Source organism: Ursus americanus, chromosome 1 (assembly GCF_024610735.1).
Source record: "Ursus americanus isolate L20-20 chromosome 1, mUrsAme1.1.p, whole genome shotgun sequence".
In the NCBI taxonomy this organism is placed as follows: Eukaryota; Metazoa; Chordata; class Mammalia; order Carnivora; family Ursidae; genus Ursus; species Ursus americanus.
Genome location: NC_142127.1, coordinates 32,436,614 through 32,457,276, shown reverse-complemented (window position 1 = coordinate 32,457,276; position 20,663 = coordinate 32,436,614). Strand labels below are relative to the sequence as shown.

At 41.4% G+C, this 20,663-nt stretch overlaps 1 protein-coding gene across 20 annotated transcripts in view; it reads left to right on the top strand.

Annotated features, from left to right (window-relative positions):
- Positions 1-20,663, top strand: part of NEB (nebulin) — a 209,813-nt gene that overhangs the window by 156,425 nt on the left and 32,725 nt on the right. For 17 of the 20 annotated variants that reach the window (XM_087860769.1, XM_087860763.1, XM_087860762.1 and 14 more), the window contains 15 exons: positions 4,892-4,996; positions 5,641-5,745; positions 6,210-6,314; positions 8,970-9,074; positions 9,236-9,340; positions 9,972-10,076; positions 11,073-11,177; positions 13,215-13,319; positions 14,750-14,854; positions 15,231-15,338; positions 16,875-16,979; positions 18,588-18,692; positions 19,127-19,231; positions 19,865-19,969; positions 20,059-20,169. In XM_087860769.1, the coding sequence (XP_087716895.1) occupies positions 4,892-4,996; positions 5,641-5,745; positions 6,210-6,314; positions 8,970-9,074; positions 9,236-9,340; positions 9,972-10,076; positions 11,073-11,177; positions 13,215-13,319; positions 14,750-14,854; positions 15,231-15,338; positions 16,875-16,979; positions 18,588-18,692; positions 19,127-19,231; positions 19,865-19,969; positions 20,059-20,169 (1,584 nt within the window). Of the gene's footprint in view, positions 1-4,891; positions 4,997-5,640; positions 5,746-6,209; positions 6,315-8,969; positions 9,075-9,235; positions 9,341-9,971; positions 10,077-11,072; positions 11,178-12,478; positions 12,584-13,214; positions 13,320-14,749; positions 14,855-15,230; positions 15,339-16,874; positions 16,980-18,587; positions 18,693-19,126; positions 19,232-19,864; positions 19,970-20,058; positions 20,170-20,663 lie in introns of all 20 variants that reach the window. The other 3 variants (XM_087860747.1, XM_087860707.1, XM_087860771.1) reach the window with 2 other exon arrangements.

Here is a 20,663-nt window from a genome sequence, read left to right as displayed (position 1 = left end):
TGGAAAATGTTCTGTGCACTTGAAAAGAATATGTATTCTGTTGCTTTTGGATGGAATGTTCTGTAAATATCTGGTCTACTCTATCATTTAAGGCCAATGCTTCCATATTGATTTTCTGTCTGGATATTCTATACATTGATGTAGGTGGGGTACTAAAGTCCACAACTATTATTGTATTGCTATTTCTCTGTTTAGGTCTGCTAGTATTTGCTTTATATATATCTAGGTGCTCCTAGGTTGTGTGCATATTTACAAATATTATATCTTTTTGTTAGATTGGCCCCTTTATCATTATCTAATGCCCATCTTTGTCTCTTATTAGTCTTTAAAGACTAACATAATATAATAAAAAATCATTATAAAAAAAACTGACCACATTAAAAATAAATAAGTTAAAAAAATAAAGTCTGTTTTGCCTCATGTAAGTGTAGCTACGCCACCTTTCTCTCGGTTTCCATTTACATGCAATATCTTTTTCTATCCCTTCACTTTCAGTCTCTGTGTGTCCTTACATATAATGTGAGTCTCTTGTAAGCAGTATACAGATAGGTCTTATTTTTTATTTTATTTTTCTAAAGATTTATTCACCTATTTGAGAGAGAGAGAGAGAGAGAGGAAGCACGAGTGGGGGGGGGGGGCAGAGGGAGAGGGAGAATCTCAACCAAGACTCCATGCCAAGCACAAAGCCTGACACAGGACTTGATACCACAACCCCAAGATCATGACTTGAGCTGAAACCAAGAGTCAGACACGTAACCAACTGTGCCACCCAGGTGCCCCAGTAGGTTTTGTTTTTTAATTCATTTGGCCACTCTATGTCTTTTGATTGGAGAATGTAGTCCATTTAGATTTAGATTAATTATTGATATGTATGTGTTAATTGCCATTTTGTTCATTGTTTTCTGGCTGTTTTTATAGTCCCTCTCTCTTCCTTTCTTCTTCTTTTGCTCTCTTCCTTTGTGGTTTGATGATTTCTTTTAGTGGGGTGCTTATATTTCTTTCTTTTTATCTTTTTTATATTTCCTGTCAGTTTTTGCTTTACCGTTACCATGAAGCAACTTGTAACAACTTGTATCTATGTAAGTCCATAACAACTTAAGTTTGATCCCATTGTAAAGGTCAGCATTACCCACCCCCCCACTATGTTTTATGTTTTTAATGTCCCATTTTACATGTTTTTGTCTTGTGTATCTCTTACCTAATTGTAATCATAGTTATTTTTACCACTTTTGTCTTTTAATCTTCATACTAGTTTTATGTGATTAATTCACTCCTTTTACTGTATATTTACCTTTCCAGTGAGATTTACTTTTCATATGTGTTCTTATCACTAATTAGCACCCTTTCTTTTCAACTTAAAAAAAATCTCTTTAACATCTCTGGTAAGGCTGCTTTAATGGTGATGAACTCCTTTAGCTTTTGCTTGTCTAGAAAACTCTATCTCTCCTTCACTTCTGAATGATAACTTTGCCAAGTAGAGTATTATTGGTCAGAAGTTTTTTTCTTTCAGCATTGGAATATATTGTGCCACTCCCTGTGGTCGGCAGTTTCTGCTGAAAAATCTGCTGATACGCTTATGGGAAGAGGAGGGGTTCCAATGTATGTAACAAGTTGTTTTTCTCTTGCTGCTTTTAATAGTTTCTTCTTGTCTTTAACTTTTGACATTTTAATTATTATGTGTCTTTGTATGGGTTTCCTTGGGTTCCTCTAATTTGGAACTCTCTGGGATTCTTGGATCTGGATGTCTGTTTTCTTCCCCAAGTTAGGGAAATTAATATTTCAGCCATTATTTTTTCAAATAAGATTTCTGTCCATTTCTCTCTTTTCCTTCTGGAAGCCCTGTGATACAAATGTTAGTCTATTTGATGCTTTCCCACAAGTCCATAAGGCTATCTTCACTTTTTTTTCATTTTCTCTTTTTGCTGCTCTGGTTAGGTGAGCCCCACTGCCTTGTCTTCAAGTTGACTGATCCTTTCTTCTGCTTTATCTAGTCTGCTGTTGAACCCCTCATGTGTATTTTTCAGTTCGGTTATTGTATTCTTCAGCTCTTCTGTTTGATACTCTTATATTTTCCATCTTTTTATTAACATTCTCACAGTGTTCATTCATTCTTTGCAGTTTGGTGAACATCTCTATGACTGTTAAACTCTTTATCAAGTAAACTATCTCCATTTTATTAAGGTTTTTTTCTGAGTTTTATCTTGTTCTTTCATTTTGTAACATATTCCTCTGTTTCTTCATTTTTGCTTGACTTTCTGTGTTAATTTCTATACAATAAATAAAACAACTACCTTTCCCATTCTTGAAGGAATGGCCTCATGTAAGAGGTGAAACTTGTCACTCAACCCTGTCTCATCTCTTGGTTGTCTGTCAAACCTTTATGCTTGTGCAAGTAGACTATTATATTTTTAATAGCTCCCAGTAGTTGAGGATGTGCCAAGACCATGTAGTGTCCCAAAGGGGAGGATCTCAGCACCTAGATTTAGGCTGGCTGGAAGCCAACCCTCGCAGGCATCAGCTTTTAAATGTATGCAAATACATACAGTCCTAAGGGACTGCAAGCATACAAACAACAGCCCCAAGCAGATGAGCTACATTTTGTTTCAACTCATGCCTGTATGTATTTTATATTTAAAGAAATAGACATGCACCTACATAGGTATATACATATTATTTCCTATATTTTGTCTGTTCAACTGGCATTTATATCTATGATTGGAATTTATTTGCTATCTATTTGTACTTCCTAGTTTGCTTCATTGTATTAAACTCCCTCAACATTTATCAGAGGACTACTGTTTTTCATATCTTTTATCCAAGTACAAGGTGATAAAAGAATGATGGAACTGGGGGCGCCTGGATGGCTCAGTCATTAAATGTCTGCCTTCGGCTCAGGGCGTGATCCCAGAGTCCTGGGATCAAGCCCCACATCAGGCTCCTCCACTGGGAGCCTGCTTCTTCCTCTCCCACTCCCCCTGCCTGTGTTCCCTCTCTTGCTGGCTGTCTCTCTCTGTCAAATAAATAAATAAAAATCTTAAAAAAAAAAAAAAAGAATGATAGAACTGAGCCCCTGCATTCCATGGGCCCGTAATCTGTGAGGAGAAACAAACATCAATATGATGAGTGATATCGTATAGGAATAATCAAGACAGTGTGGACTCTAGGAGCTTTCCAGGCAGATAAGAGGAGGAAGAACATTCTAAGTGGAAAGGCAGTATATGAAAATGGCCATGATGAGTTCTTAAAATTCGAAATAGTTTCAAGTAGCGTAAAGGGAGTATGGAAGAATGTTGGGAGATGAGACTAGAAACATAGGATAGAAGACTTCAGCTCATGAAGACTCTGGGGTGCTATCTTAATATTGGACTTGATGAAAAATCGTTGAAGAATTATTTCTGAGTATTGAGATATGATTAGATCTGAGCTTTAAGAAAATCTCCTTCTTGAAGAGCCTGGGTGGCTTAGTCGTTAAGCATCTGCCTTCAGCTCAAGTCATGATCCCAGCTTTCTGGGATCAAGCCCTGCATCGGGCTCCCTGCTCAGCAGGAAGCCTGCTTCTCCCTCTCCCACTCCCTGCTTGTGTTCCCTCTCTCGCTGCCTCTCTCTCTGGCAAATAAGATCTTTAAAAAACAAAAAGAAAGAAAATCTCCTTCTTGGACTTGTGGAAGATGAATGAGCCATGCAGAGTGGTCCAGTGGAGGACCTAGGAAGGTGTTTTAGGAGCCTCTTGAGGATGTGTAGAGAAGAAATGATACAGGAGGCCAAGCTAGGGCAGTGTCTGTGAGAAAGGAGAAGGTGGATCAGACTTTAAGGCTATCAAAAAGTTAGGAGCCCAGAATTCATGACCATTTGTTATGGGAATGAGGGAGAAGTCTAGGATGAGTCCCCAGGTTTCTGGCCTGCATGACTGGGAGATCAAGGAGTCATTTAACAAAGTAGAAAAAATAAATGAAAAAGCAGATTTGGGCTGGAGATGGAGATAATATAAAGAATTCTGCATTGAACATGGTAAGTTCAGAACATTGTTGAAAATGTGGGTCTGACTTAGGAGAAACACTGGATATATAGATTTGGAAATCCTCAACCTCAAATTGGTGATTGAGTCATACAAACAGATGAGGTTACCCAAGGAGAATGCATAGGGTGAAAGAGGCCAACCCTGACTCCAGCCAGTGGTAGCCTTTGGGGAAGGGCAGAACCATAGAAGGAAGCTGAGGAGTGCCTAGCAAGATGGGAGGCCACATAGGGGAGAGTGTCAGAATGGGAGGCAGAGAAGAACATTTTCAAGAATGAAACTGCTGTGCAGTTTCAGTAGCTACAGAGAACCATTCTTGTGTATTTGGCAGTTGTAAAGGTTTTGGTAGTCTTCATGAGAGTGACTTCGTTGGTGTGGTTGGGTGGAAGCCACACTGTTGCCTTGAGAAAGTAATCAAAAGAGAGAAAAAGAAGAAATACATAGTCTGCTTGGTTGTGAAAGGTAGAAACAAGGTCGTTGGTAGAGACTGGAAAGGCTTAGTGAAGGAAGGGACTGGAATTTGTTTTCAGATGAAGGGAGAAGCCTGGAGAAACAGGAAGGTTGAAGATATAGAGAGGGAGGATATATTTGCTGGCACAGGCTCCTAGAATGAGACAGGTGAGAACAGGACCAAGAACTCAGGAGGAGGCTGAAATCTTGGACTGGCTACAGAATGTCTCTTATTTTGATAAAAGCGAAAAAGAAAAAGAGGGCTGGGGAGGTAAATAAATTATTGGTTTATTGGACAGAAACTGAGACTGTTGCAGTGGGACAGGCCCTGGTTTCTTTATGAAGTAAGCACTAAAGGCATCTTTCAGCAGAGAACATGATATGTCAATGAAGCAGAAATAATGGTAATGACTCTTTTATGTCCAGCTGGTGTACAGAGCTGCAGGCAAAAAGCAGAAGTCAATCTTCACCTCAGTTCCTGATACTCCTGATCTTTTAAGAGCCAAGCGAGGGCAGAAGCTTCAGAGTCAGGTGAGATTCATAAACAGAGATTCCTAAACCCGCAGCCGGCATCACGAGGTGGTTGGGTATGGCTGCCCGCTCCAGCTCAGTAACACACTCTCACACCTGTTTGTCCTTGATGCAGCCTCATGGCCCTTATCTTCTAGTAGTGTTCTTTGGGGCCATCATAACCGTGGTTATGTTGTACATAAGCAATATCATGTCTATTTTTCTAAGTTGTGTGTACAGTTTTCATCATTGGATGAATGGTCTGTAGACCAAACTGCTTGATTCGTTCTGTAGGACTTATCTATTGTTCATGATAAATGAAACCACGTTTTATGCATTCAGACAAAAATTGGGGGGAAATGTGTCAAGGGCTTTGTCAGAATCCTCTCATTCTTCCATCAGCATTCTTTTATCACATGGTTTTAGATCGGGCCATACTCAACAGTAAGGGTATTAGGTAACTAGTGTATGTATGCATGCTTCCAAATGTGGAACACAGAAAGAAACAAATGAACAGAAATACATATGATAAATGAAAAACCAGGACGACAACAAGTAGACACGACCCTCCCATTGAAGAGTTAGAAATGAATGAAAATGAATGAATACTAGATAATAAATGTTTTATCTCTATAACATCTGATCCCTCTTCTTTAATCATTTAGTATCTGTATGTTGAACTTGCCACCAAAGAGAGACCCCATCATCACGCTGGAAACCAGACCAAAGCCTTGAAGCACGCTAAAGACGTAAAGGACCTGGTCAGTGAGGTAAGTCGGGAATTTGGCATCAAGATGCACTGGGTTAAAGAAAAAGCCCTTGGGCGCCTGGGTGGCTCAATTGGTTAAGCAGCTGGCTCTTGATTTCAGCTCAAGTCATGATCTCAAGGTCGTGGGATCGAGCCTCACATCGGGCTCCACACTTAGCAGGGAGTCTGCTTAAGATTCTCTCTGTCCCTCTCCCTCTGGCCTTCCCTTCTCACACTTTCTCTCTCTTAGAATAAATAAATCATTAAAAAAAAATCTTTCCTTAAAACCTTCCCTTGCTGCCTCTGATCAGAGAGCTCATTTCTATAATTATGCTCAGCAGCGTCAAACACAGAAGGTAAAGCTATTCTCTAATCAAGCCCGATACATTATGTCCCTGGGCTGGATCTGTGACATGGTTGTGAATTGGGAGGGATGAAATTTAAGTTAATTTCAGTTTGTCTCTTTTTTCTATCTTTATTTCTTAGAACAAGTACAAGATTCAATATGAAAAAATGAAGGACAAGTACACCCCCGTTCCGGACACGCCAATCCTCATCAGAGCCAAGAGGGCTTATTGGAACGCCAGTGATGTACGCATATTTTCTTCTTGCTTCTGCTGTGATAGGGACAGCTGAGGTTGCACTACCTAAGACACAGAAGATATTACAGTCCTCCGTAATTCAAAGACCTGGTCCGCAGCATGGATCATGAGAACAACAACAACAACAACAACACTGAAACAACAAAAGGCACAAACAGTATCAGTCAGGCACAGTAGCTAAGAATAATGCTGGGAGATACTAAAAGCCTGTTGTTTTTCTTGTTGATCTTCTTAGCAAATTATGACCCTTTCTTATAATTCTTTGGTAGCATTTGCTAGGAATACTTAACAAATAATTGTTGCTTATCCATAAAGTCATGGTCTTGGAGTCAGCCAAATGTGGTTCAAATCTTGTTGCTGTCACTTGCCCATTATATGACTCTATATAATTTACTTAATTTCTCTAAGACTCTGCTTTCTGGTATGTGGAATGAGGATAAGAACTGTGATAATGAAGTTAGACAAAACAAGGTAATGTATATAACATTCCTGGCACGGTGCTGGCCTCTTGTTAACATGAAGAAAATGTTTGTTCCCTTTCTTCTTTTGACCACCTCAATCGTGAGAATGACACATTTGTTAGAATTAGGAGGGGCAGACTTTCATTTCCCATACCACATGATCAAGGACACAACTGGCTTTTAGTGGTAATGAGATTACCTGTTAATAAAGATATGAAATTAACTCAGGGTAGATAACCAGTTCTTACCAGTTTCGTTTCTCAGAGCCCACCTGCAGATGCATTGCACCCATTACCAGAACCAGAATCCCTGGAGGACTGGGCATAATGGGACTTCAACTCAGCCCAAAGCTCGAGCAACCCCATGGCCCCTCAATTTAAGAATACTGTTCTAAATTATCATATGATTTCTCTCATCTATGGAACATAAGAACTAGGAAGATCAGTAGGAGAAGAAAGGGATAAAGAAAGGGGGGATAATCAGAAGGGGGAATGAAGCATGAGAGACTATGGACTCTGAGAAACAAACTGAGGGCTTCAGAGGGGAGGGGGGTGGGGGAATGCGATAGGCTGGTGATGGGTATTAAGGAGGGCACATATTGCATGGTGCACTGGGTGCTATGCGCAACTAATGAATCATCGAACTTTACATCAAAAACCAGGGATGTACTGTATGGTGACTAACATAATAAAAAAATATTATTATAAAAAAAAAGAATACTGTTCTAGGATTTCAGGGCATCTTAAAGTCATTACAGTGATAAAACTGAAACAGTATCTCAGTTCCATAATTTCGTCAACAGTTTTCATTTGGAGCTGAAAGGAGTCTTCTACTTGGACGAGCACCTTGTCCCCTGACCCTATGAGATATCGTAGGTCCCCACCCCTCACCACCACCACCGCCCCCCCCCCCCCCGGTGTATAGGGGCATGAGATCCAATGGCCTGATAGAAATGGGCTGAGCACAGAGTGCTGGCATCTCCTGGTCGTTAGCACGCTCTTCACTAAATGTAAAATGCCCATGGGTGCTGCTCAGCGCTACAGCATACCAACATACCGAGGCACCGGTTGTACACTCTCAGGGCCCAGGGGCAGACCATTTTGCCTAAAATATAAGCTGAGAAAGTTGTATACTACCCTAAAAATCTATCCCCTAGGGTATTTTTAGTCTTCTTGTGACATCCCCATCTTTATCACTTCAAGGCTACTGTTGAATATTAACTTGAACCACGCCTACTCTATATCACCCCTCTCTGAGAGTGGTCGCATGGTGAAATTGGCCCCTAGGACTCATGATGCCCCAATGGACAGCCCCACCCCTAGGCCTTTCTCATACCAATGCTGATAACTCTAACCTTTAAAATAGTGCAGTGTAACAAGGATGGTATCTGGCATTGAGTTTGGCTTTTCTACAGTAGCAATCCCCCCAAGTGGAGTTAAGCAATTTTATGAGATTATTCATGTGAAAACTTAAGTTACAATGTCAGAGAAATGACACCTTTAATTATGAATTGTTCAGCTACCCAAAAAGACTTGAGGTTGAAAAAATATTGCTCAGAGAAATACTCATCTTGTGGAAATGGGATGAATCTTCTGTGATATTCTTAGGTTAAGGTCAGAGATGTTATCTCTTGAAATACCACAAAGATCAAGATTATAAAGTAAGATTTCAGGACTGCCTCGTGGAGAAGGCATTTTGATAGTAGGAGTTGGAAACGAAATCTTTCTCCTCTTTCCATGTACATTAATAAGTCTTAGGCTCAACAAGGTTGTTTGCTTTTTCCCTTCCCAATTAGCTTTTTGTTTGTTTGCTTGTTTTAGATTTAAATAAACTTCTTATTTTAAGCAGTTTTAAATTTACAGAATAGTTGCAAAGATAAGACAGAGTTCCCGTATACCCTACATCCTTTCCCCTACTGTTAATACCTTACATTACCATGGTACGTTTGTCACAATGAGTGAATCCATATTGATACATCATTATTAAATTAAACTCTATTCAGATTTCACTAGTTTTCTCCTAATGTCCTTCTCTTCCAGGATGTGAAAATGAGCTTTTTAATCTCTCCTAAATTTATTCATGGGAAAACCTAAGACACAAGACTCAAGAGAGATCAAGCTTAAAAGAACTCAATTATTTAACTTGGTGGTTTTTCACGATCTATGTGCTTTTTCTCTTTCCAGTTACGCTACAAAGAAACATTTCAAAAGACCAAAGGAAGATACCACACTGTGAAGGATGCTCTGGACATTGTTTATCATCGTAAAGTCACAGATGACATTAGTAAAGTATGTCCTTACGTATTTCTATTTTGTGGGCTGAATAACCTACCATCTTTTCTTTTCTTTTCTAAGTATTCTCCCTTTCTTAAAACTCTCTAGAGAAATGTAGACTTTTTTATATTAAAGTTGGGTAAGACTTCATAGCTGTCTTTGTGTTTTTACCACAGGTGAAATACAAGGAGAACTACATGAGTCAGTTGGGAATCTGGTTGTCCATTCCTGACCGCCCAGAGCATTTTCACCATCGGGCAGTTACCGATGCAGTCAGTGATGTGAGTCTCAAAACTTTCTGTTTTCGCATATGAATTCATTTTCCCATGTGACTTATGAACTCAAACACTGCATAAAAACTGATGAAACACTTGGCTCAGTTTTAGATCTTCTGTATGGATGTTTAAATCCTAAAACTCACTGCTACATAACTGAGCTGTAACTTGAGAGAGAGAAAAAGATATCCAAATTTATGAACTTAATTTTTCTTCTAAATGTATGATATCAGATTACAGGCCTGGAAGTGATATACTTCATCTAGGAAATAGACTGTTTGGTCGTTCAAAGAGACAACTTCATGAAGCAATGAAGACACATAACAATGTTCGTTTTTGAAATTTCAGCTCTCTGAATGAAAATATAGCTGCTGAGCTAATAAACTTTCTAGGAAAATATGCCTGTTAGATTTGAACTGCTTTAATTAGTATTAAAAAATTAAAATTTCCATATACAACAATACACCATAAAATGAACAGAAATCAGTATTACTGGAAACTTAAATAATTGTTTTAAAACTTTAATATTATTTATACTTCAGAGCTTCTGTTTGTTCTATTTGTTCTACTTGTATTGATCCTAGCCTACTACTGTTTGGAGATAAGTTCTTAAAATTCTTTGATATTCTTCTCCCAGGTAAAATACAAAGAAGATTTGAACTGGCTTAGGGGCATTGGTTGCTATGCCTATGATACCCCTGACTTCACTCTGGCTGAAAAGAACAAGACTCTCTACAGCAAGGTGTGTCTACTTAAGGATAAGAACCACCTGCATTTAACATATTCCAGTGGCCACAGAGAGAATCACTACTAAAGAAACAGCTTTCCATATGTCTCGCTCTATCCTGGCTTCTAGACCCTGTACTTGGAGCACATACTGAATGGTTCACCCTACTAGGAAGTTTCTTAGTACCGACCTCACTGACTATAGTCATCATTTATTTATATCATTTATTTGAATTTAATGAAAAGTCATCTTAGTATAACTCATGACTCTTCCAGAATTTCTTCCCTGTTACTATGTCTCTGGGTGACTTACTTTGTTAGAGTTGATATGGTAGCAAATACAAAGTGGGATTATTTTAATCCACAAACTTGATGTGTGAGTTGAGGCAAATAACTTTGTTTTTATGGCCTTGTTTTCCTATTTACAAAATAAAGTAGTTGGATTAACTTCCTTTGAGTTCTAAAATAGGAGTCAACAAATTTTTCTGGAAAGTGCCAGATAGTAAATATTTTAGACTTTGTGGACCACATTTATTCTGTCACATAGTCTTTGTTACAATCCCCTAAAATTGTCAAAAAACTTTCTTAGTCCATGGGGCCATTTCAAAACAGATGGTGGTTTAGATGTTAGCTCACCTCTGCTTTAAAATATTATGATTATTTAATTAACTACTGGAAAATTATTTCAAATTCATGAATTAAAATGCCTTCAAGTTCACATGGAATAAAATAAAATAACACTTATAATATATAGAAACAGAGAAGGAACTGATTTGTGTTTTTGCCTAATATGGCAGATAGATCGAGTGGATATCTGTTCAATAAAGTATGTATTGTGGGGCTCATATCCATGTGGGTATACCTTTCATTGCCTTAGGAGACAAAGTGTTCAGTAATTACTTGTTCTCCTCCATGAATAAATTATCTCAGTTGTGTGATAGGATAAATGACATGTCTCATTCTTAAGGTAATCACAGCCTGCTCTCAAGTAACCATATTCTCTTTTCTCTAGTATAAGTATAAAGAGGTATTTGAAAGGACGAAGTCAGATTTCAAGTATGTTGCGGATTGTCCGATCAATAGGCATTTCAAGTATGCAACTCAGTTGATGAATGAGGTACGTATGACTTGATCCAGTTAAGCCCATTCAGTTCCCTTAAGTCTATAGAGTTATTTGATTAAAACCCAATACATAAAATGACAAGAAGGTCAATTTAAATGTTGATTCAAGTTAAAGATTTGGAAAGACTCTTATAATGTCACCCTCTGATGGGCTGTGCCAAAAGCAGAGTGAAGAGACTGTCCAATGAATAAACAAGTGAAGGGACTGTCCAGAGTCATGTGAGGGCCCCACCGCCATCATTGTCTCTGTTGGCACTAGCATAGGGCGGCAAAGCCTTTTGGGTAACAAGAGGAAGGAGGTCAAAGATTTTGTTGACTATCAGCTGGACTCCCTTAAACGTGATACTGTGTAGGGTTGGGAGACCCAGAAGCTCAAGGTTAATTTGGCATCCCTTACCAGGGCACAGAAATGGCAGTGGTTGGAAGAGCCACCCCTAAGGGGATAATTGTGATTCATGCATTCAAATGTATTGCCACTGTTACTCATACATTGGTGCAGAGAAGTATCTATTTGCACCCAAAATATTCCTTTATGGTCTACCCAGCCTTTCCTGGAACTGTTGTTGCAATAATCTAAATTCAGCTTAAAATGGCTAAAATGAGCAAGCTATGAATTATCTTATGTTTGGATGATTTTATATTTAATTTCCTATCTTTGGATTTTCCATAGATTTATGTAAATCAAAAAGCAATGTCAGGAAATTAGCAAAATGTATCTAAAAGTGAAAATGTGGCCAATGGTATATTTATTTCAATATATGAATATTTTGTTATTTTTAAATTTGATTTAGTTCATTTTCAGTAGATTTCCACATGAGACGACTGAAGAACTACAGTCAGCTTATGAAAACAGTCTTGATAAATTTTGTTACTGTTTTTATAATTTGCAAAGGATTTCCAGGGTCTCTTTCATAATCAATTTACTACCATGAGAAGACTGGTAGAATTTGCCCATGAATATGCTTTTTGATTCTCACAGCGTTAGATAGTAAACCTTATTTAAGATGCCATAAAACCTAACATTGCTAATGGCATTGCATTTAAAGATGGAAGATGTTTAAGCACAAGGTAGTCCAATTTTGGTGTCATCAATCAGATCTATCCCAAGCCCTAGCCTTCTCCAGGTATAATCTTCACTCAATTCTCTTTACCACCATGTTATTACTACTCTGGATGCTTTGGAAGCCCACCTCTAGAAATGACCTGTTTCTGGCTCTCTGGAGTGTTTATGTTGGGACATTTCTGTGTAGCCTTGAAGTTGTACTCTTGCTATAATTTGATATGATGTTTGAGCAGAAAAAATACAGAGCTGATTATGAGCAGCGGAAAGATAAATACCACCTGGTAGTCGATGAGCCTAGACATCTGCTGGCTAAGATCGCAGGCGACCAGATCAGTCAGGTACTGTGATGGGGCTGGCCGGACGGCCCAGGCAGGACTGTGCTCCAGATTTCTCATGAGATGTCGTTCCGTCTGCTGCAAGGATGTCATAGGTTCTGCCTATGATATTGGGATGTTCTGTTTCAAAGTATCTGTCTAGCCACCCAAAGAGCCCATGAGCTCTCTGAGTGCGCCAGTCCATGCTCTGTGTCCTCACATGTGCTGTGGTGAAGATAAAAAGAAAAGTCGGTCCTCCCACCCTTGAATCTTCTAGAGGATCTAATTGTAAACTGCAAATGGAGTTGCAAAAGTGAAAATAAAGACACAAATTAATGGAAGGAAAGAAGACAGAGCTCCTTACTGGTTTTTTTCTACTCCAATGACGTCTTTTTTCCTGTAAGGCGGCGTTGGCGGGACCAGCTCTGGACCAGCTCTGTTACTCCCCATTCACAGGGTTATGGACGCGGGGCTGCAATATTGCAGTCATCTGCTTTGTGCTAGAACGTATTTGGTGCTTCACCCACATGTATATCTGAGTACATAAAGTGTGTGTGCCTACATCTCTTCACTCAGCAGTGATTGGGATATAGAGCCATGTTCTCTTCCGTCTTCCTAAGTCTCTTCTGTGCTTCACTGCTCTTTGCATGAACAGAGAAAATATAAATCTAGTGCCAAGATGCTTCTGAAACAAGGATGTAATGAAATCCTGCGTCCAGATATGTTGACCGCCCTGTACAACACACACATGTGGAGCCAGGTAATGTCTGATACGATGTGCAGAAGAGACTGAGAAGCCTTGAGGGCGTTCACTTTAACGCTTTCCTTGATTTCCTTCCCCTGCTCCCTGCCCAGCCTGGTGTCACACGGTAAAGCTGCATAAGTGTTCATTCCTTGTAAATGGCCCCTGCCCAGGGCCCCGCGTGACGCGCAGCAGCCACCATCCGCACGTCATCTAGTGACTCCTAGTAAGGGTAACTGAGACTTTTCCAGACTTTATTTCCAAACTTGTATAACATTGATTTCAAGTTTTTTAATATTGGCCCCCAAAGAAATGGATTCCTTAGGGATTGAGGGTATTAAGTAGATTCAGTGGCATCTAAAATACCTGAATAATGTTTTCATCAAATATCTGTTGTTCAGAGATCACTACAAGTGTACCATTTGGGACAGATGAGGGTTGCAGTGCAACGCCTTGAATACTGTACATATTTATGGCCCCTCTTGAGTTTGATGCTAATTTGCTAGGTTATTTCCAGCATATCTGTCCTCATATATACTTGTCGGTAATGTTGCTGGTGACACTGTCTTCCTACAAGGTCAGCAGAAGCACATACCACCGCTTTTGCATCACATGCTGAAAGGTACATTTGACGCAGAAAACACACACACACTCACACACACACAAAACCAGTGATAATTGCTTAATAAAATGCCGTTTTCCCACATGAAAAAAGTTTTTAATCAGTCTTTTATATTAGGAACTCATTTTATCACTTTAGTTTGACACCAGATCAACGTGAAATGAGGGGGATGAGGTCTCCATAAGAACCACTTGTTTGCCTGAACTTGTTCCTCTGTCCTGATATGATCATCAAATAGTCGTGCATGAAATTTTGTTGCGCTGTCTCCGTATCGCTTTAAACAGCTTGTGTGCATGAAAAACCCTCATGACTTGGGAATTACAAAAATGAATGTCTTCTTTAAAATGATAAATACTTCCAACCGTATATACTCATTTTTAAATTTATATCTCTCTCATCTGTGACACGGATACGTACCTTAAGACACTATACACATTTGATGCAGCATATTGTAAGTGAATCATTACCTGTCAGAGTCCAGAGAACAAGGATCCAGTCCTGGCTCCGGGATTCATTCTATATGTGTCCCTTAGTTCAAGTTTTTTAACCTCTCTGGGCCTGAGCTTCTAATGTATAAAAATATGGAAAATATCTTGAGGATTATGATTATTTGCCCACCTCATTACACTATTGGTATCACGTACAGTTTTATATTAAACATTTCTGTTAGGATTAAAAGAGAAAGTATGACACCATGGCCCACCTTCCCCACATCTGTGGCTTCTTCTAATAATCCTATTTGCTGTGGGGCTCTTGAGGAAAATCAGCTTTCTTAAAGCCCTCTACTCCACCTCAAGTTAACTTGTTCTTCTCTTCTACAATTTAGATCAAGTACAAGAAAAATTATGAAGACTCAAAGGACAAATTTACCTCAATTGTGGATACTCCAGAACACCTGCGTACTACAAAAGTCAACAAACAAATTAGTGACGTAAGTGCAAGAAACACTGAATGGATTCTCAAACTCGGGGAGCATTTGCAAATGTGGAGGGACATTTTTGACCATCACAATGTCTGGAAGATTCTCCTGCCATTTAGTGGGAGGGAGGCAGGGATGTTAAATGTCCTGCTATGCTCACAACTCTTCTTTTACAATAAAGAATTATTCCAACTAAATTGTCAGACACCCCAATTTAGAGGCAATGGAGCTTTAGCAGAAAGCGTGAAAGTGCCTGTTGATTTTATAGACTTCTCTTTCCTTTAGGTACACTCAAAAACACACGAAAAACTTTGCATTTATATTTTTACATTACATTGTAAACTGAGGTGCGCAATATTGTCTCCTTCTGCTTTTACTTCTCCTTCAGATACTTTATAAGTTGGAATACAACAAGGCCAAGCCCAGAGGCTACACGACAATCCACGACACACCCATGTTGCTGCATGTCCGAAAGGTCAAAGATGAAGTCAGTGATGTAAGTACCAGAATGTTTGCAGCCCCTCTCATCTTGGGCTCTTTCTAACGTGATATAATGAACCCCGGTCCAGTTATCTATTCCTGTGTAGCATTCACCCTAAAACTTAGTGGCTTGAAACCAAAATCATCTTTTTTTTGCTGGTGATTCTGTGAGCTGACTGGGCACGGCCGAGCAGATCCTCTCAGCCATGTGCCATGAGAAATGTTAAATACACCCAGTGCACTGTGTATGAAGGCAGGAATGTATAAAACATTCTAAAAATATTTTTTCATATTTTTTTATGTTAAGATAAGTTTCGGCACTTCAATCATGAACATCACTTGTTCATAAATCCTCTATCAGATAGATCCTTTCTCTGGAGCAGCCCGTTCCCTCTCACCATAGAAAAATGAAGCGTTTCTGTATCCATTCCTCCAAACTTTCTGATTATAACAATAACCAGAGATACTGATGAAAAATATGGACTTCTAGGCCTTTCCCCTAAAAAAAACTGATTTACTAGGTCCATGGCAAAGTGCAGACAACTGTGATTTGTATGATGACACTATGGGGCTTCTTTAGAACAGTTTTACTTTCAGACTTAACCACATTAAAACCTAAAATCCTCGGGGCGCCTGGGTCGGCTCAGTTGAGTGTCCAACTCTTGGTTTCGGCCCAGGTCATGACCTCATGGTCGTGGGATCAAGCTCCTCATCGGGCTCCATGCTCAGCAGAAAGTCTGCTTGAAGATTCTCTCCCTCTGGCCCTCCTTCCACTCTCTCCCTCCCTCTCTCTGTGTCAAGTAAATAAATAAATCTTAAAAAACAAACAAACCTAAAATCCTCTGCAACAAGTTAGTGAGAAGTCCCCGACGATGCCCCAGGGCCCGTATTTAGAGTGGCAGAAGTGGGTGAAGCTAGAAATGCCAGGCCCAGGATGGGCTGAGTTGGGCCCACAGAAGCTAAGCCTTCCCCATCCCTCTCCCTCCCAACCAAACCCCACATGCCCCAACTTGCTAAATTTGGCTCTAGTAATGAGGGTAATGGACGGCATCCATCAATTCTTTCATTTGTCATGTACTTATTGGTACACAGTCTTTGCCCTCCAGGGGCTCAGCTTAATGGAAGAACAGACAGATAAGCACATAATTACAACTTGATATAGATAAAGCCAGAACTGTGGGGGCACAGACGGAGGGCAAGACTAACACCATCTGGGTGAGCTAGCGGGGGAAAGTTTCTCTTCCATCAGCAGTTTTCAAGATGTTCTGAACTCAGGTTTTTCTGAGTTGGGGAGGGAAAAACACACATGGCCCTTTCAGCCAAGCTTAGGGGACATAAATCCTATGGGGACACAGGTGACCATACTCAGGTCTGGGGAGCTAGTTTGAAGATCTGAGACAGGAAAGTACATGGTGGCATTTTTTCTTCACAACAGATTTATTCTGTCTAAAGAAGCATTACGTACTACAGTCATGGTTTTAATTTCTTGCTTTTAAATGCTTAGTAGGCCATTGTAAAAATTAAACTTGTCTCACTGTGTTTCCTCCCACAGCTGAAATACAAAGAAGTTTACCAGAGAAATAAGTCCAACTGCACCATTGTGCCAGACTCTGTTCATATTAAAGCAGCCAAGGATGCCTACAAAGTCAACACCAACGTAAGTTCCAGAAGCTTTCCCAAGGCTAATGGGGGATTTAGCTTCTGCAGGACACATGACCTCCTTTTTCGTCTCTTCAGGTGATTGAGCTCTAATGAGTCTGGATCCAGGGTTAGCCCCAGCAGCATGACTACTAATGCTGGAATCTAAGTGCTGCCTTGGTTCTCACAGAGGAGAGCGGGGAAGAGCCAGGGTGGCAAACCCCATGTCACAGGTGTTACACCCACTCGGCCTCCCTGCCAGGTGGCTGAGAAGTAGGAGATATAATTCTAGAATGAAGGCTGCATGTTGGAAAGTGTCTCAGCATCTTTCATTCCCTCCACCCTCTATACCTTCCTCTTGCCCTGCTCTAGAACCTGCTTCTTCTGGAAAACACGCACACACACGCACGCACGCACACATGCACACGCACGCACACACGCACATTTTAGTCATGTGAGCCTGTCAGAAGTCGGTCTATGTTTCTCCTACTCCTATCTCTCCGTGCTTTTTTTTTTTTTTTTTTTGTGGTAGGACATCCTAAAGCCTCAACCACAGAAATATTTTCGTGCATTTTGATGAGTCTGAACTTTTAAAAATATATATAAATGGTTAACTAATGAAACCATTATAACCCAACGAATGCCCACTAGTGCCAGAGAGAGCATACATTAATCAGGGTCAGCAAATACCCTCAGGGGCGGGCAGGGAGCTTACAGGTGTCCCGAGGATGGATTGAGGGCTGGGTAGGTAGCAGGATGGGTGCGTGAAAAAGCAAATGCAGGCAAATGTACAACGTAGAATCTGGGCAGTGGGTGTATGGGTTGTTCTCTAGGATTCTCGTAGCTCTGCTGTATGTTTGAAAAGTTTAACAATAATGGGGGGAACTCACGGCATCAAAAGCAAACCTCATGGAAAGACATGCAGAGTCGATTGTGTGCAAATTATACCTTGACAAAACAGAAAAAGAGGAAAGAAATGTGCCTGATGCTGAGGGCTCTTCCAAGGACGCAAATGAAGCCGTGTGTGCTTCTGGGCCTCACATTAGGCCCAGGCAGCCGGCTGCCCAGCTCAGGGGACAGTCTAGCAGGCGTGCAGGCCAGTCTCTGCCGGGGTGATCCCAGCTCCATCCTGTAGGAGCTGCCTGCCCTTGGGCAGTTCGTTTAACCCTCTAGCTGGTTCCTCAGCTGTCGATTTCATGCAGTTGTTACAAAGATTAAACGAGGTAGTAGTTACCAAGCACCGAGAAAAGTGCCTGGCATAAAATAAATACTGTAAGTTTAATCATTTCACAAAGATTAAGGCCGAGTTTAGCTAGAAACTGAAAGTCCTTGACTCTGAAGGTGATAAACTACAGCTGACGGAGTTAAAGGGATTGCAGAATTATTTCACCTGGAGGCCTTTAAACGTTTTAGCCCCTATTTTGAGACCAAAGGGTCCCACGAGATGACCTCTTCAGTGGCTGACTATTGGCATAAATCGTACAGAAATGTTGCTTGGGGCCCTCGCTTGCATAAAGAACCATGATTTGTTGTATGTTGAGTTTGCACGATGAGTCCCTCTGTGCCACGCGTGGTTACGAATTCAGCCCGCTGAGCGAAATGACCTGTTTTCGTCTTTTACCAACAGCTGGACTACAAGAAGCAGTACGAAGCCAACAAAGCCCACTGGAGGTGGACCCCTGACCGACCGGACTTCATCCAGGCGGCCAAGTCGTCCCTGCAGCAGAGCGATGTGAGAGGGGAGGGGCAGTGGGGCTCTCTGCACGCCTGAGACAGAAGCATGAATAATGACTCCTGATAACCACTGTTGCGGGTGTCAGCCTGGCTCACTTGACCTCCAAGCGGGGGGGGGGGGGGGGGGGTGGTGATGTGAGGAGCGGAAGGCAAACGCAGGGAGCAGACCTGCCCTGCAGCCTGGTCTCCCACAGCCGGGCCCAGGCACCATGGTGCAGTCTTGGGTGAGGCTGGGGAGGAACTGGGCGTGAGCAGGCGGGAAGGGCCTGGTCCTGCCGCAGGGCTGGAGAGGAGGGAGCCCAGCATGCAGTGAGGGGCCAGCGAGCCTCCGCCCCCATTTTGGTAGCAAGTCCTTCTAGTACCCTTAAAAGAAGAAATCCATAGAGATGACCGTGAACACTGGCTTCCTCCTCCGCCTTTCTTCTGTTTCAGTTTGAGTATAAGCTGGACCGAGAGTTCCTCAAAGGTTGTAAGCTTTCTGTCACCGATGATAAAGACATGGTGCTGGCCCTGCGGAATTCGTTAATAGAAAGTGAGGTGAGTATCCAGTGCCTTCCGTGACACCTAACCTGGCTCAGGGCCGTCCTCTGCGGCACAGTCCCCAGCGACACCAGGGAAGGACGGAGGAGGCTGGTGTAGGAGTTCAGGACTCTGTCCCCACTGAACGCCAGTGACATGGCAGAGCAGGGCGACAGGCAGGGGAAGCTATAAAATCCAGGTGACCGTTCTCGATGTATACTGCACTGCGAGATCATTCACACGGCAGGAATTGGGAACTGAAGTTCTGGCTGGATTCTATGAGGAAACGTTCATTTTTGTGTGATCGTATTCTTCTTGTGTTTCCTCATCTGTAAAGGAGAAATAATGCCTCCCAGGATTCGGGAGCCGGTCAAATGACATATTTGAAAGTCCTTTGAACTAAGGCTGGGTGTATAAAGATTCATCATGAGATCCATTTGGATCATTATTAAAGCCTCAACTTGCAAGAGAGAAAGAAAATCTCTTTTGTATATTTCCCAAGATTTCCCAACGTCAAATCTTTTATGGAGTTTAATGTTGCTACTGTGTCAAAGATTCTGTTTTCCCAGCTCTATCTAGTGATTCGGGGACTGAATAAATATATACCGGATACCCAGAGGAGCTAACAAAATACTTTTTTCACCCCTGCAGCTGAAATACAAAGAGAAGCATGTCAAAGAAAGAGGAACCTGCCATGCTGTGCCTGACACTCCTCAGATCCTCCTGGCAAAGACTGTCAGCAGGCTGGTGTCTGAGGTAACCCTCCAGCAACCATCTGCCCTGCTTCCATCTTGGGCTGATGCCCCAGGCAGACACTCTAACCAGCTCTCTGTGGATTCCCTCAGAACAAGTACAAGGACTACGTGAAGAAGCACTTGGCCCAGGGCTCGTACACAACACTGCCAGAGACCAGGGACACCATCCATGTCAAGGAAGTGACCAAGAATGTCAGTGATGTAAGTGACCAGCCCCGGGACTCTTGGCAGCAGCAACGCCACTCTGCCTTAGAATCCAGGGAAACCCAGGGCAAGCTGCCTTGTTGCTTATAAGTGCTTTCCTGTACGTCGCTTCACCCTTCCCATCCTCAGTGCCTATGTGTGAGTTTTCAGTTCTGCTTTAAAGGAGGACTCATATTTATTAGGTTTCCTATTATGGCAACTATGGCAGACATGCATTTTGCCAGAAGATACGTTATCCTCAATATGTTAGTAACTTAGCATTAATAAAAGGAGGAAGCATTGCTGATTAAGAATGGCCTCTCATATCATTAAATTGCTGAAAAATTTTAAAGATTTTATTTATGTATTTGAGTGAGAGAGCACAAGCAGGGGGAGCAGCAGGCAGAGTGAGAGGGAGAAGCAGGCTCCCCGCTGAGCAGGGAGCCAGCCCAATGCGGGGCTCGATCCCAGGACCCTGGGATCATGACCCAAGCCAAAGGCAGATGCTTAAC